Raw genomic sequence first — 14,705 nt, forward strand, 5'->3', positions numbered from 1 at the left:
AAAAATAAATAAATAAAATAAACAACAACCTTAAAACCAGAGGAATAAGTAAAGAGGCTAGTTAAAAGGTAGGCATTGTTTATAAAATGAGACGAGAAATACTCAACATATCACTCTCCTCTCTCTATCTCTCCTTCCACTCTCTTTCGATCTCTCTCACCCTCGAACATACGCAAAGAGGCGAATTTAATCATTTAATCAAGTATACTAATACAAATCATAGCCTCCACATCTTTCACAATGTCATCTCATCCCAGCTCCAACAAACTCCTCTTTCACCATATGTTTTAGAAGGAGTCTTCCACCTATACCTACTTGCTTGCCGACCTTTCTTACCCTGACAAGCCTTCTCTGATTTGGGATTTTTTGCTTAAAAAAAAAAAAAGAGTTAAGAATAATCATGAAAATTTATTAGTCCCATGTAAAATAAATGAACCGCCATTATAAAACTTCGTAAAATCTCAAATGCAATCCCAACATAATTTGTATTTAATATAAACTTCTTAGAAATTGAATCGTAAGAATTCTTTCAACTCACTTTTTAAAAGTGTATATATATATGTTCATTAAGCGTGTAAGGAACTGTTAAGGGGCGCATATTACATTTTTAAAAACTAAATTAAAAAAGTTCTTACAACACATTTGTAGAAAATTTATGCCCTTTATAATTATGGCTTAATTTTCTTTGCTTGCAATTTTTATCAAACTGATTTGTAGGCTTAGACATGTTACTTTTAAAAACTGATTCCTAGAAAATGTCAGTATTTTCGACATGATGTTCTTAATTATCTGCTAGGAAGAAAAAAAAAAAAAAAAAACACCAATTTAATGCATCCAATTGAGATCCTCATATATGGTTGCTAGCTGGTGCATGTTGTACATGGACGTGGATGTACATTGTAGGGTTCAATAATAACAAATGATATTTATCGTATTTGGAGACCTAGACCTCGACAGTCTTCGGCTGCTGCTTTAGTCGGTGCCGGTGGCTCAATGACAACCGCAAAACACGCGGTGATTAGTCGAGGAATAGAAAGCGATGTCATAAATTGGTGGATAAGATTTTACTCTACTTTGCTGCATAAGTCTTGTTTATTTCTGTTAATTCACTAATTAATCGTTCCAATAGCTTAAATTAAGAAGAAGAAAAAAAAGAGTTTTAATTATTTAATTTTTTTAATCTCTCTCCAACAAAGAAAGTCTAGCAAATGAGTTCTATTGGAATGAACACCCTATACAAAAGAGGTAGAAGAAGTTCATCGGCCTCGGAGGGCTGAAAGGACTCCGACACCCAAATCAATAAAGAGAGAGAACTCTTTCAGATGAGGAGATCAATAATAATAAAGAGTAGAATAGAAGATATTGTAGGTCTTTGGGTTGTTACCTAAATGGGTGACCGAGTGGCAGACCAATTAGGCTTGATTTGGGGTATGAGTCTTCTTCATAGGTTGGTATTTCTTGAGTCCTATAAGGTCCAATATATAAAGTATTTAATTGAAATGGTAAAATTTAATTGTTGAATTAATATTTTTTTTAACAATTACAGCCTATTGACTTTAAGAGATCTACCAAAATTGGTAGGCTTCTTTTTATTTTCTATTCCCCAAAATTGGTAAGCATTACTTCATGAAATTTTGTACTTTTGATGTCATTGTTTTAACATTAATGCTATTTAGTAGACTTTTGTATAATTGTCATACAACTAAATAACATGAGAATAAAAATCAGCCTTTGGATCAACACTTATAAAATATATATAATTACTGATTTAAAAGCTGATTTTTACTGTCACATCATCCAGTTATATGACAATACAAGAATCTACTAATTAAATAAAATTCCTCTTATTTTAATACCATTTGGTGAGTGATTATCCCCTAAGACAAAACACACACATCAATATCTTACTTCTTTTGCTTTTTTCTACGTGAATTATTTTGAGCACCCTTTGGATGTATCTCATCTCCCGACTAAAAAAATCCATCATGCCTTTCATAGAGAGACGACGTTGTGGGAAACGACACAAATTTTCTCCTAATCAGTTTGGAAAAAATTTCTTCCAATTTATTTTAATAAGTGACGAGTGTCATTCAACATTTTTGGGTTTCTAAAAAATTAATGTTTAGGTTCCTAAGTTAGTAGAATGACAATAAATTAATCTTAAAAATATTTTAAAAAAATGTAAAAAATGACACTTGTTACCTATTGAAATAGGTTGGAGAAAATTTATGTCTTGTGGAAAATATATATATAGAAATTAAAATATTTATCCCTTCCCCATATTTGCTTGAAATCTTAGCTTGCTGGAAACCTTTGAGTGGCCATTGACTCCACTGTTTAAAAAGTCAGAGCACACCATGGAAATTGCAGCATTCAAAGGACATTATTGCTTTTTATCTTCAGAGATTTCTCGGCACCATGGAATATTTTGTGCAAACTACTTTTCTCAAACAGGAAGCTATGATGTTTTTTTCTCAATGTAACAGTTTTATGACGGACAAAATTCTTCTCCCCTTGGAAGATACTTTTTTAATTCAATATTTTAAATTGATATATGTTCTTAAAGAATGCAATTTTCTCATGTATTTTTTTAAAAAATATATAAAAATTATGTGTTATAAGAACATATGTTATATTCCTTTTTAATCTTATAAAAATGCATATAAAACTTATATATTTTATAGACAACAGTAGTTTAATAGGTTGAATTGAAAAAAATTTCTCTTACTCAGTTTTATTGTCCATTTAGGCGATGTTTGTATGGAGAACTTTCTATGAATTTTAATGCTGTTTTACCCGCCACAATATCACGCACAAACTCTGTTGACGTTGCTAGATTTGGAATCACCATGATTTTGATATCCACAATAACCAGAGACTTGACTAGACTACCACAAAATATCCCTATCTAATATCTATTACGATCAAAATTCCATTTCTATGCCTTCAAACCGAAGTTTTTATTGTTGTGTTTGGATGCCACGAATCCTTGACGAAGAGCCTCACATGGGATATCGACATTGCAAACTTTTAAATTTCGAAATTATGATTGCAGAACCATTTATTTATTTCAGTGGGTGTAAGTGAAGTTTTTCCATCAAATTTGATGTGTCAGAAAGTTTAATCAATTTCTTGAAACTTTTAGAATAAGATCTTACAAATATTTAATTGGTGCTGAGGTGCAAGGAACCCAATTTTTATGTTTAGATTATTTTATACTTGGAAAAATTACACTTGACCCCTTGAAGCTTGGGGTCATTTTCAATTCGACCTCCAATATTTCAATTTTTGCAATTCACCCCCTTAAACTTGCCAAAGTTTTGCGATTCGACCATTCCATTAGTCAAAGCGGCTTTGACTGACGGAACAGTGATTGCATGACTCACACGTGATCACTTATTCTGATTTCTTCCCCAAAATGCCCCCAACCCCATCTTCTTCATCAAAGTTCATTTTCCTGCCGTTTTGACTGACGGAATGGCCGAATTGCAAAAATTTGGCAAGTTTGGAGGGTAGATTGCAAAAATTAAAACATTAGAGGTCGAATTAAAAATAACCCCAAACTTTAAGGGGTAAAGTATAATTTTCACTTTATACTTATTCTAATGCATAATGCAATGGAAAATTGCTAACCAAAAAGATTCAGAACAAAACCCAATGGGCTCCTCCCCTGGCCCCTTCTAGTATTTGGACCAACTGACAAGCAAGCAATCTAACAATATGGACCAATGCAAATATGGGCTAAGGGCATGGGCCTTGAGGATATATCCGTTGTGCATTTCTACTTCACATTGTCTTGTTATCTCTCTTTTCCAAATCAATTTCCATGAAATTTCTTCCTTAGTTCCTTTCACATATGACCAAAATGACTTTTCAGCAAAAGAAAAAGGGTTCCTGAAAAAGTCTATGAAAACGTGGCTTTCTGAGTTTAAATTTGTTTTGAATACTAGGAAGAGGATTTGATCACGAGGATATTTAAAAGAGAAATGCTACTCAGTATTTTTAAGTATTTATTTCTTAGTAATTTTATTTATGTAACACATTTACATCTATATTCTCTCTCTTTTTTTTTAAAAAAAATAATAATAATAATAACAATAAAATAAAAAAACGACAGAATTGTCTACGTTGCATTTAAAAAAAAAAAAAGACAGAATGTTAAGAAATCAACATTTAAAAAAGTTAAGTAGCATTTCTCCATTTTAAAATAAAAGAAATGTTGACTTTTTAGAGTTCTCTTGACTTTCAGGTTAGCAGCCTTGTACCGGCAAGTGATAAATTTCTCTTTTCTTTCTTTTGGATGGAGAAAGTTGGTCATCTTTTTTCTATTATATTAGCTATTTAAGAGGAGGTTTACACTCTTGTCAATGCAACATCATCAAAAACTTTTCTTCAAGATACCATTAACATTTTTATAGTCAAGCAACAAATCTCTCTAAATAAAATAATTATTTATTCAATAAGATTCAAGATATTTTAAGATAACTATTGATCCAGTCCTATAATCTTTTTCCGTATTTGATTAGAAAAAGAAAAAAAAGATAGCTATTGAAATGTAGAGAATCTTATTCCACAATAATCAATAAACTAGTTTGAATACGTACAATAGGTGCCCCTTCAAAATTGAAATTGTCCTTTTACAACCAAATCTATCATGAATGGCTTTCCCATTTCTCAAGCTAAAAAGGAGGGACTTTAGCCATAAAATGGGTCCCTAATAGTTATAGAGACAACCTTAATTTGATGTCTCTCTCTCTCTCTCTATTTCTCTTCAACTTTCTTGCATAGAAGATACTACTACAAAAGTAACCAATCTTTATGGCGAGTTATTACTTTCTCCTCAATTAATTAATTAATTAATTTATTATTATTATTATTATTTTTGTCTAGGATAAAAAAGTTTTACTACAATTTTGTTTTGATAACCTATAATTAATGAAATAATTAAGAGTATATAATTGACAACTCATATTTTTTATTTAATAAATTCACTAATTATAAATTATCAACATTCACACCCAGCAAACCAAACAAAAGTTATTTTGATTAGTCCGTATGTAAATTTGGATTAAAAAAATACCCATATGCGACGAGCTACTTTAATAATAATAATAATAATAAAAATGGTGAGCAAATAATTCTATAACTACAAAAAAAAAAAAAAATGGTGGCAAAAACTTGACCCACCAGTCACCACGTCATGAGCTAGAATTCTAAAACTCTCTAGAGAATATCACTCTCTGACGAAATCTAGGCCAAGAGTCATTGTCGAGTTGATCAGAAGTATACGCATTTTGACATATGTAGCCAAAACAAAGTAAGCATGAGACATCATGATTCATTCTTCAATGGCGGCCAAACTGGTCACCTTCTTCTTCCTCCTCTTCTTCTTCTTCCTCACTCTCAAATCCCACTGTTCAAGCAACCCACAACAATCTTGGGTCAAAGCCGGTTACTATTATTCCGGCAGCGAAACCGTCATTTCGGAGATAAACTCCAAGCTTTTCACCCACCTGATATGCGCTTTCGCTTATATAAACTCGTCGACCTACCACCTTTATATCAACTCCTCCACCGAACAACGATTCTCTACCTTCACCGACACTGTCAAGCGGAAGAATCCGTCCATTACAACGCTTTTGTCCATATGGGTTGGCAGAGAATTCTCTTCGACCTTCTTTTCAATGATAAACCAGTCCTCTTACAGAAATTCTTTCATTCAATCTTCTATACGAACAGCTAGGCTTCATGGGTTTCATGGTCTAGACCTCTTTGGGGTTTTGCCGAGCAAAAGCGCCGACATGGCCAACTTAGCTACCCTTTTGAACGAGTGGCGAGTTGCCGTGGATTCCGACGCAAGAAACTCTAGCAACACAGGGCTTCTCTTGGTCATGGCCGGCGCCGGTAAGTACTTGCCGGATTTGGGTAATTCAGAGAGTTACCCAATGGAGTCGATGCAGAAGAACTTGGATTGGGTACATGTTACAGCGTACGATTACTACGTGCCGAGAAAGGACAATGCCACGCACTTTCATGCGGCTCTGCGTGGCCGATTGAACGGAGCTAATACCGATGACGGTATACAAGAGTGGAAGAGAAGAGGTTTTCCGCCGGGAAAGTTGGTTTTGGGCTTGCCTTTCCATGGCTATGCGTGGACGCTGGCGAACCCGCAAAACAATGCTATCGGTGCGCCGGCGACGGGTCCGGCGGTTACAATGGACGGTTCGATGGGGTATAAGCTAATAAAATCGTACATTAGAAGCTTTGGTTATGGAGCGGTTTGTGTGTACAATGATAGTTATGTGGTGAATTCCTGCACAATTGGGCCGACTTGGATTAATTACGACGATGTTGAAGCCATTAGAGCCAAGGTTTCTTATTCAAAGCAGAACGGGCTACTTGGTTTCAATGTGTTTCAGGTCGGCAATGACGACAATTGGGTGCTCTCTAGAGCAGGTACAATTCAATTTACTACTTGGCATCATCCATATGGTCTATTTCTTTTGACTATTTCTATATTTAGTATACTGTAATTTGTAGTTTACTAAATAGCATTACTGACATTATGATAGATGAGTTGGTGGTATCTATAGGATGTTTGAGATTTCACATAAATTTTACCACATTAGGAAACTGAGGTTGAACATCATGACAACAGTTCTAATTTCTATTTTTCTTGAGAAAATAGAGTCCATGCTTTGCTTTCGATTTCTTATTGTTAAATCACTGGTTATCACATAAGCTTAAATTGATAGGATTTGATGTATTTAATCATTTAAATTAATATTTTAACGCTCACATGTATGGACTCAAAGTCTCCCTTAGCAAAGTGAAGCTTAATATGTAAAATATTTAATTGAGTGAAGTGTGAAGTCGAAATTCAAATTTAGGACATTAGCTTGAACTCAAAGAGGAAGAAAATGAAGAGAAAAATAAAAGAAATTATGAATTAATGTTGTGTATTACATTGCTGTATTTTCATGTTGTAAGGGAACAAATGAGCATCTATTTGTCCCCTTACTCAATTCCCTTGGTATTACGTAGAAAACAAGAAAAGAAAGGGGCTTGCCCACATCGGCCAAGAAGCGGGAGATTGTTGAGTTTATAAACACTATGGATCCTCTTTTAGACAGCAATTACCTCGATGGGGTACTTTTGTGAGTCCTACTTTTAAACCATTCTCTCCTATTCAGTTGTAGTGGCATTTTTCCCTTCACCCAATTTCTTTCCTAGGAAAAACGCTTTGATTTTTTGAGCCGTGTAGCTCACTTTCCTTAACACTTATTGCTCTTGTACTTTTCCACATTACAAGTGTGACACATTAGAAAAGTAGTTAATGCTGGTGAACATGCTAATTGCCTCCTCTGCCCTGGCTCCAAATATAAATTTGGTTTTAGGCCATGAGAAGTTTATTGTAATATTTTGGTTGCCGAAAGGCTTGTTTGTAAATTTGATCACAACCATTTATTCTAGTTTATCATTATATTCTTGTGGCCATTTGCACGTATTATGCATCCTGTCAGCATAGAGAATAACAAGATATCCTTGTGTTGTAAATGAATTACCTTTGCAGCTCAAGTGGAAGGTGAAGATCAACATAAGAAGAGGCCTTCGTTGTTAATAATTCTGCCTACAACTGTTGCAGTCTTGCTTATATTGGGCACCATGATATGTTACTTCCGGCAGAAAGTGATAAAGTTAAGAGGTAATTTTTTTTTTTTTTTAATTATTTATTTTATTTATTTTTTTAACTCTTAAGATCACCATTAACCAGGAAGATGAAGTTCACAACAACCATATATTATATGAAATGCTTCTAATGTGCTGAAGGTGGTGCAGAAAACGTCAACAGATTATTATATAAAGTCAAAATCAAACTTTCTGCTGCTGAAGATATTAACAGCAATGCCCCAAATCTGCAAGAATTCAGTTATGCTACCATTAAAGCAGCTACAAAGAACTTTTCGAGTGAGAATAAGCTCGGAGAAGGAGGATATGGACCTGTTTATAAGGTAACATTCAGCAATTGAATCCATTGTTTAATCCTCAGTCCAAACATTACATAACCAAAAGAAAAGATAAAAATGATGTCTGGTGATATGAAATCATGGAAAATATGGAAATCAGAATACGTGGGATAAGGAATCAGTTCTTTTTTTTTTTTTTTTCAAACTGCATTAGAAGGTTCCAAACCTCTTCTTTTAATGTTCAAAATCCTTTCAATCTCACTTAGTGAATTACTTTTCGTAAGTTACTCACCTAACTCTGTATAATGCATGCTTGACCCCTCATATATCTTGAGTTCCCTTTATACATATTGGTGTAACTTTAAGTCAAATGCACATAAGCTGCAGAAGATTATCATAGTTAAGCCTCAATTATTTTGGAATCGTATGCTTCTAACATTGCCTTCTGGTTCTAATGTCTTAATTCTTCTTGAGCTGCATTCACTTTCTTTTTCGCTTCATTCAAGTTCCCAGATCTTTTTTTTCCTTTTTTCTTTTCAAGGCAGGAATATACTTCACTATTCTTGTCAGAAAGAACATGATTGTCTGCTTTACCTCTTTTCCACTCGTTGTTTCGATGTTTTGATTCTGAAATGGATTTGCTCAATTAAGCCACTTGTTCTAATTTATCCTTGTCATACATTCTGTTCATGCCTTGGATGATTTGTTGCTAGGAAGAACTATGATGATACCACTTTTTTCAGCCTTTCTTTTATCCATCTTCTTTTGTCTAAACAAACAGGGTTGTTGATAGCTGCACCACAAAAAGTGGGCTAGATAGTGATATGAAATACTAATATAGGGGTGAGTGAATATTGATCAACACTAAGAGTGGCTCATACTACTCTCTGTGGCTGATAATACTACTGATGAGTGTGGATTTTCATAGGGTAAGTTACGGAAGGGACAGGAGATAGCAGTAAAGAGACTTTCAAGAACTTCAAACCAAGGCCTTGAAGAGTTCAAAAATGAGGTCACACTTACTGCAAGACTACAACATGTAAATCTAGTCAGAGTTTTGGGGTATTGCACGGAGAGGGATGAAAAGATGTTGATCTATGAATACATGACAAACAAAAGCTTGGATCTCTACCTTCTCGGTCAGCAACTTTTTATGCTTCCCATCAGAGTAAATGCATACATGCTGAGTAACATAATTTTGTACTGAAAAGCTTAAATGGGTCTAACCATTTCCACAACAAGGTTCAAAATAAGCAAAGGTAGACCCATTTAAGCTCAAAGAGGTCTCTTGATGTGTGATTTTCTTGCCCCCACACTTTTAATTTAATAAGTAATCAAGTTTTCATTCAAATTGATGCAGATCCAACTAGACAATTTCTTTTAGATTGGAAGAAACGTGTTCACATCATTGAAGGCATTACTCAAGGGCTTCTATATCTCCAAGAGTACTCAAATTTTACTATAATTCACCGAGATTTAAAAGCTAGTAACATACTACTAGACGATGAGATGAACCCAAAGATATCAGATTTTGGGATGGCTAGAATTTTTAGGAAGGATGATCTTGAAGCAAACACAGATCGGATTGTTGGAACATAGTAAGTAAAGTGCTTTTTGAAGAAATCTTACACACATATATATATTTTTTTGTTCCAATTACTGACCATTTTCATTGTTACATGCTATATAGTGGCTATGTTCCTCCCGAATATGTAAGAAAAGGTGTATACTCGAGGAAATCCGATGTTTATAGCTTTGGAGTTCTGCTTTTGCAAATTATAAGTGGCAAGAGGACTGCATGTTATTATGGGACACATGAAAATTTGAACCTTTTAGAATATGTAAGTTAAATGGTAATACTTTCTATGATTTAGATTATTGTCATTTTGAAATCTGTGAGTTGTGCTACAAAGATGAGTAATTCTTGCAGGCATATGAGCTGTGGAAAGAGGGCAAAGGGTTGGAGTTTCTTGATCCATCACTGGATGATTTATCTTCTTCTTGTAAACTCCTCAGATGCATGCAGGTGGCTCTTTTATGTGTCCAAGAAAACCCTGTGGATAGGCCTTCTATGTTAGAGGTTTCTTCAATGCTCAGGAATGAAACTGGAGCCATCAACACTCCTAAAAAGCCTGCCTTTTCACTTCAAAAAGATGAAAAAGAGGAAGAAACTTGTATCTTGCCGGAAAATTTTTGTTCAGTCAATGATGCTTCAGTTTCCGAACTGGTCCCCCGATGATACTCATCATGCAGTCGTGGAAAAGTATGAAAGAAATTGTATTGCTTTAGGTTTCCTCAATGCTCAGAAATGAAAATGGCTAATATATAGGTTAAGGGTCTGTATGAATTTGCGATTTTTTGTATTGTTTGTATTCTTTATTACTGTTTTCAAATTTATGAATACTCAACAAAAAAAAAAAAAAAAAAGTTTTGAAATTATGATTGGATGGTTTAAAAAATAGAAAACAAAATTAGGAAAATATGTTTGGGAGTACAAATTAAATTGGATAAATTAAGAATTCTTTTTTGGGTGGTTTTTCTTTGCATAAAACCAAGGCTGCTAATTATTGGAGTTACGGATATCAAAGTCGATTAGGAATTTTGTTTTATTGTACCGACCATCTTGGTCCAAAATTTTTCAAGAAAAACGTGAGGAAAACCATTTTTGGCCGACGTTTATTTTTCTCATTGGTATTCTATTTTTATGACTTTAATTGCTTCAAGAGTTCGAATGAATCTGTTTTTTTTTTTTTTTTTATCCAACTAACTATCCACTAAATTAACAATTTATCAAATCTTAACTAATTAATTAATTTAAATATTACCAACTAAAAACCACTTCAATTTTATTATTACAATTTCATTAGTTATTATTATATAGCAATTTTATGTTGGGCGTTACCGTCTGCATCTCTATTAGGGATTTCATATAGGGTTGAAGGATCTCGAGATGGACATGTACGTCCATACCTGCTTATTTTGTGTTGGTGCTTAAACGGCTCTTATTAAGAGGGTCGGAACATTTTATAACCTATTTTCTACTTTTTACTTGTATTTCTCACACTATAATTTTGCTGGAAAGGACAGATTTTGGTAGTATTTAATTTTATTGGACACATTCTTTTAACATGCTTAAAATCCAAAGCACAAAATTTAATTGAGAGAGAGGGATTGATCTCAAAAAAATTACTTTAAAAGGGTTCGTTTGATAATGTTCATACATGGCAGTAGATATTAGCTTCTTAATGTTCATGTCTCAACACAGTAGATATTGATAAGTTATAAGTTATTACACCTTGGAGAGGCCCCAAAACATTCTGTAATCGAGGCCCAAAACATTCCTAGTAAGTTCCTTCGTAAAAACATTTTGAAGCTTATAAGGCCAAAAATAATTTAAAATAAGTTTTAAAAACCAAAATAATAATAATTATTAGAAGTGGTTTATTCTAGTTAATCTTTTGTTTTTAAAATGCATCGTTAGTGTCTATTTATTCATTACAATTTACGTGCACGTAACGTAACACAAGAATAAAAACCTATTTTATACTCTGTCGGAGGAAGATGAGCTATTATTGGAGTGGAAAAACAAAAGCTTTTGGAAGATCAAGAGAGATTTTGGCATCAAAAGAGAGGGTAAGTAACTTGAATGCTCAGGGATTTGCTGAGCCAGTGTGCCGTAGAAACTTGCGAGAGGCTTATTTACTAACATCATTTTAATAAGTTGCGAAAGGCTTTAAACTAGAATGAAATTGATGGTTTCACCACATCAACGAAAGGCTTCGGCTTTGGCATCCATCTGCTTCATGACATTACTTGGATTTGTTGATGATGTTCTTGATATCCCTTGGAGAGTGTGAGTATCCAGTCATCTTTCTACTTTTTCTAAGCATTTATTTCATTGCATCCTTTTTGAGCTAGTGCTGGATTGTATTTCTTATGTGTTTCCTTGTTATTTGTGAAGAGCAAGAAATTAATACTGCCATGATTTGCTGCTCTTCCTTTGTTAATGGCATATGACAACAATTATTATACCAAAGCCGCTTATTCCATATGTTAGGACTAGAGATTCTTGATCTATGTAAACAACATGACAAAGAGACAACCATTCCATTTAAATGTTTGCGTTACTCTCTCTCTCTCTCTATTGCCATCAACCTATATTCAAAAATGTGTTTTTTCTTTTCTTTTTATGTGGTAAATATCTTGGATTGTCCTTCCAAATTTTAGTGGGTATGTAAATGTTGACATTTAAGGAAGAAAGTTTGGTTAGTACCTAGCCAGCCATGGGAACAGATCAAAGTTATTATTTCAATGGAAAATTCACATATTTTATCTAACAAGTGTGTAAGTGGCAGGAAAATCACATGCATGGTATAAAGAACATGAAGTACGTGCCTTGCTGCTACTAATTGAAACATATATCCTGAATTTCAATGAATCAATAAACATGAGTTTTGACTTAATTGCATAGTATGTTAGAATTCAAAGTAGATCCATCAATTTAAACTAACATGTAGAAGAAAGCATGCGGTCAATGTTATTAGGCTCTTTCTCAACAAGCAGGATCAACTATGTTATAAGTATGAAGCATTTTTTTTTTTTTTTAAGCAAACACATGCAAGGGGATGAGGCATCAAATTCTTCATTATTCAATATCAGAAGAACTTGCTGAAGTATGGAAGCATGCCAGAATCATCCATCTAACTGATGAACCTAGTCTTATTATGGGGATAATTTTTTGTTGAAGGAAATTATCTTGCCCCTTTCTTGATTACTTAAGCGAACTTCCTCGTCCGTTTTTCTTTTTCTAGTTAGTTGTTTTCTCTTGTATACTTCTAGTGTACTTACGGGTGCCTTATGGTTTTAATAAAGCATACTCATTACTTATATAAAAAAATAATTTTTGTTGAAGGAAATTATCTTGCCCCTTTTCCGATTACTTGCGCGAACTTCCTTGTCGGTTTTTATTTTTTCTAATTAGGTGTTTTCTCTTGTATACTTCCATTGTACTTAGGGGCGCCTTACGCTTTTAATTAAACATATTCTTTACTTATATATATATATATATATATATATATATATATATATATTGTTGAAGGAAATCATCTTGCCCCTTTCCTGATTACTTACGCGAGCATCGTTGTTCATTTTTCCTTTTCTAGTTAGGTGTTTTCTCTTGTATACTTCTAGTGTACTGAGGGGCGCCTTATGCTTTTAATAAATCATACTCATTAATTATTTTGCCCCTTTCCCGATTACTTACGCAAACATTCTTGTCCGTTTTTTCTTTTTTTAGCTAGGTGTTTTCTCTTGTATACTTTTTTTATAGTGTACTTAATGGCGCCTTATGCTTTTAATAAAACATACTTACTATTTATATAAAAAAAAAATAAAATAAAATAAAATTTGTTGACAGAAATTGTTTACGGTTGTCTATGAGCCTAGTCTTGGCTATTCCTTGAAGAATTCACAATCAACTAAAATGGATGTTTAATGAATTTAATTTAGGAAAAGAAGAGTATCGGACAATTCTTCTCAATTATGATAGTACATTGGTGTTTTGTTTTTGAAATACTTGTGCAAAATAATATGATTGGGATGCACATGGCAAGCGAGCCACATGGAAAGTGGGATTTAATGAAAGAATAAGTGTTTTCTGGGAATCATTTGAAATTTTGAATATTATATTTACTTGTGGAGTCTAAATGGCCTATAAGTTAAGACCCCAAAAGCACCAGATCTAGTTTTTCAACTTATATAATATGATTATAAGAATTTTGGCTCCTATACAAGGATAGAAGAGGTAACAAACAAAACATATGTAAATAAATCATGCATAGGTTAAATATAATTACATTACAATAAAGTTGCTTGAATACTAGAAGATAGAAGGTAATTGGAGGGGCAGGGTACCTCCACGTCCCTCCATCCATCAATGTTCAGTTTGAATCTTGGCATATGCAACATTTCTATAGTCAGGAACTTACCTCCAACAACATCTAAAGACAGTGACTTTAGCTTCATTTCCAGCCAGTGTCTTCAGAGGCTTAAAATCTCGGGCTGACCAAATCTGAAAGATACACACCTAAGGTGAAATCATATGTAGAGATGAAAGGAACCAGAGAAACAAAATGAAAATAAAAGGCTAAACTTCAATTTTTATGTAAGAATCATGGTGTTCAGAAAGGATGCACACCTTAGCTATCATATCATAGGAGGCAGTTACTAAGAAATATCCTTCCCAAGCCTCAAGCTGGTATAGTATACAAAGATTTTTTCTTCCTAAGATCCCAGACACAACAAGTATTGTCTTCACCCCCAGTGGCTAAATGATAGCCATTAGGAGAGAAGCCAACTCCCAGAACCTGAAAAAAGAGAATATACATGTAATTGATTTAGTTAAACGTGCATGCACATAATCACAATTGTATAGGGACCCCTACCCTCCTCACGGGCCAAAAAAAAAAGGCAGATGAATTTCGAGTCTCACCGGCTTGACATGGCCTTCCAATGCAAGATTAGTAGCGCGCTCAGTGCGTCCCTTTAATGTACAAACCTTTGTAACTTGAGGCATGCTCCACAACTTAGCAGCTCCACTCAAAGAGCTGATAGAAGTAGACAATGTGAGAAATCTGGTTAGTTTCTGTAGCATTGTAATCAGCAGCACATAGATCTTCAATATCACAACAAAAAAACCTTAAATCCATGCTCACTCACTACTAATGAAGCGCCTAATTA

General features: G+C 33.8%; 1 protein-coding gene across 2 annotated transcripts; it reads left to right on the top strand.

The window, feature by feature from the left end:
* Nucleotides 1-5,307: 5,307 nt before the first annotated feature.
* Nucleotides 5,308-10,255, top strand: LOC132191255 (G-type lectin S-receptor-like serine/threonine-protein kinase At1g11330). 2 transcript variants are annotated; one of them, XM_059606196.1, is made up of 7 exons: nt 5,308-6,456; nt 7,574-7,705; nt 7,831-8,012; nt 8,896-9,106; nt 9,328-9,565; nt 9,658-9,808; nt 9,898-10,255. In XM_059606196.1, exons 1-7 carry the CDS (start codon nt 5,334-5,336, stop codon nt 10,204-10,206), a joined length of 2,346 nt encoding a protein of 781 aa, XP_059462179.1. In that variant the 5' UTR covers nt 5,308-5,333; the 3' UTR covers nt 10,207-10,255. The 2 variants fall into 2 exon arrangements, with proteins under 2 accessions (XP_059462179.1, XP_059462180.1); XM_059606197.1 differs by having other exon boundaries at nt 7,840-8,012.
* The last annotated feature ends 4,450 nt before the right edge of the window (nt 10,256-14,705 follow it).

Source organism: Corylus avellana, chromosome ca9 (assembly GCF_901000735.1).
Source record: "Corylus avellana chromosome ca9, CavTom2PMs-1.0".
In the NCBI taxonomy this organism is placed as follows: Eukaryota; Viridiplantae; Streptophyta; class Magnoliopsida; order Fagales; family Betulaceae; genus Corylus; species Corylus avellana.

What these genes read in the sequence shown, in the direction of transcription:
- LOC132191255 (XM_059606196.1), top strand. Translation starts at nt 5,334, where the DNA reads ATGATTCATTCTTCAATGGCGGCCAAACTGGTCACCTTCTTCTTCCTC. An exon ending in GATCGGATTGTTGGAACATA is followed by an intron (nt 9,566 to 9,657) that starts GTAAGTAAAGTG and finishes CATGCTATATAG; the next exon opens with TGGCTATGTTCCTCCCGAAT. An exon ending in ATTTGAACCTTTTAGAATAT is followed by an intron (nt 9,809 to 9,897) that starts GTAAGTTAAATG and finishes TAATTCTTGCAG; the next exon opens with GCATATGAGCTGTGGAAAGA.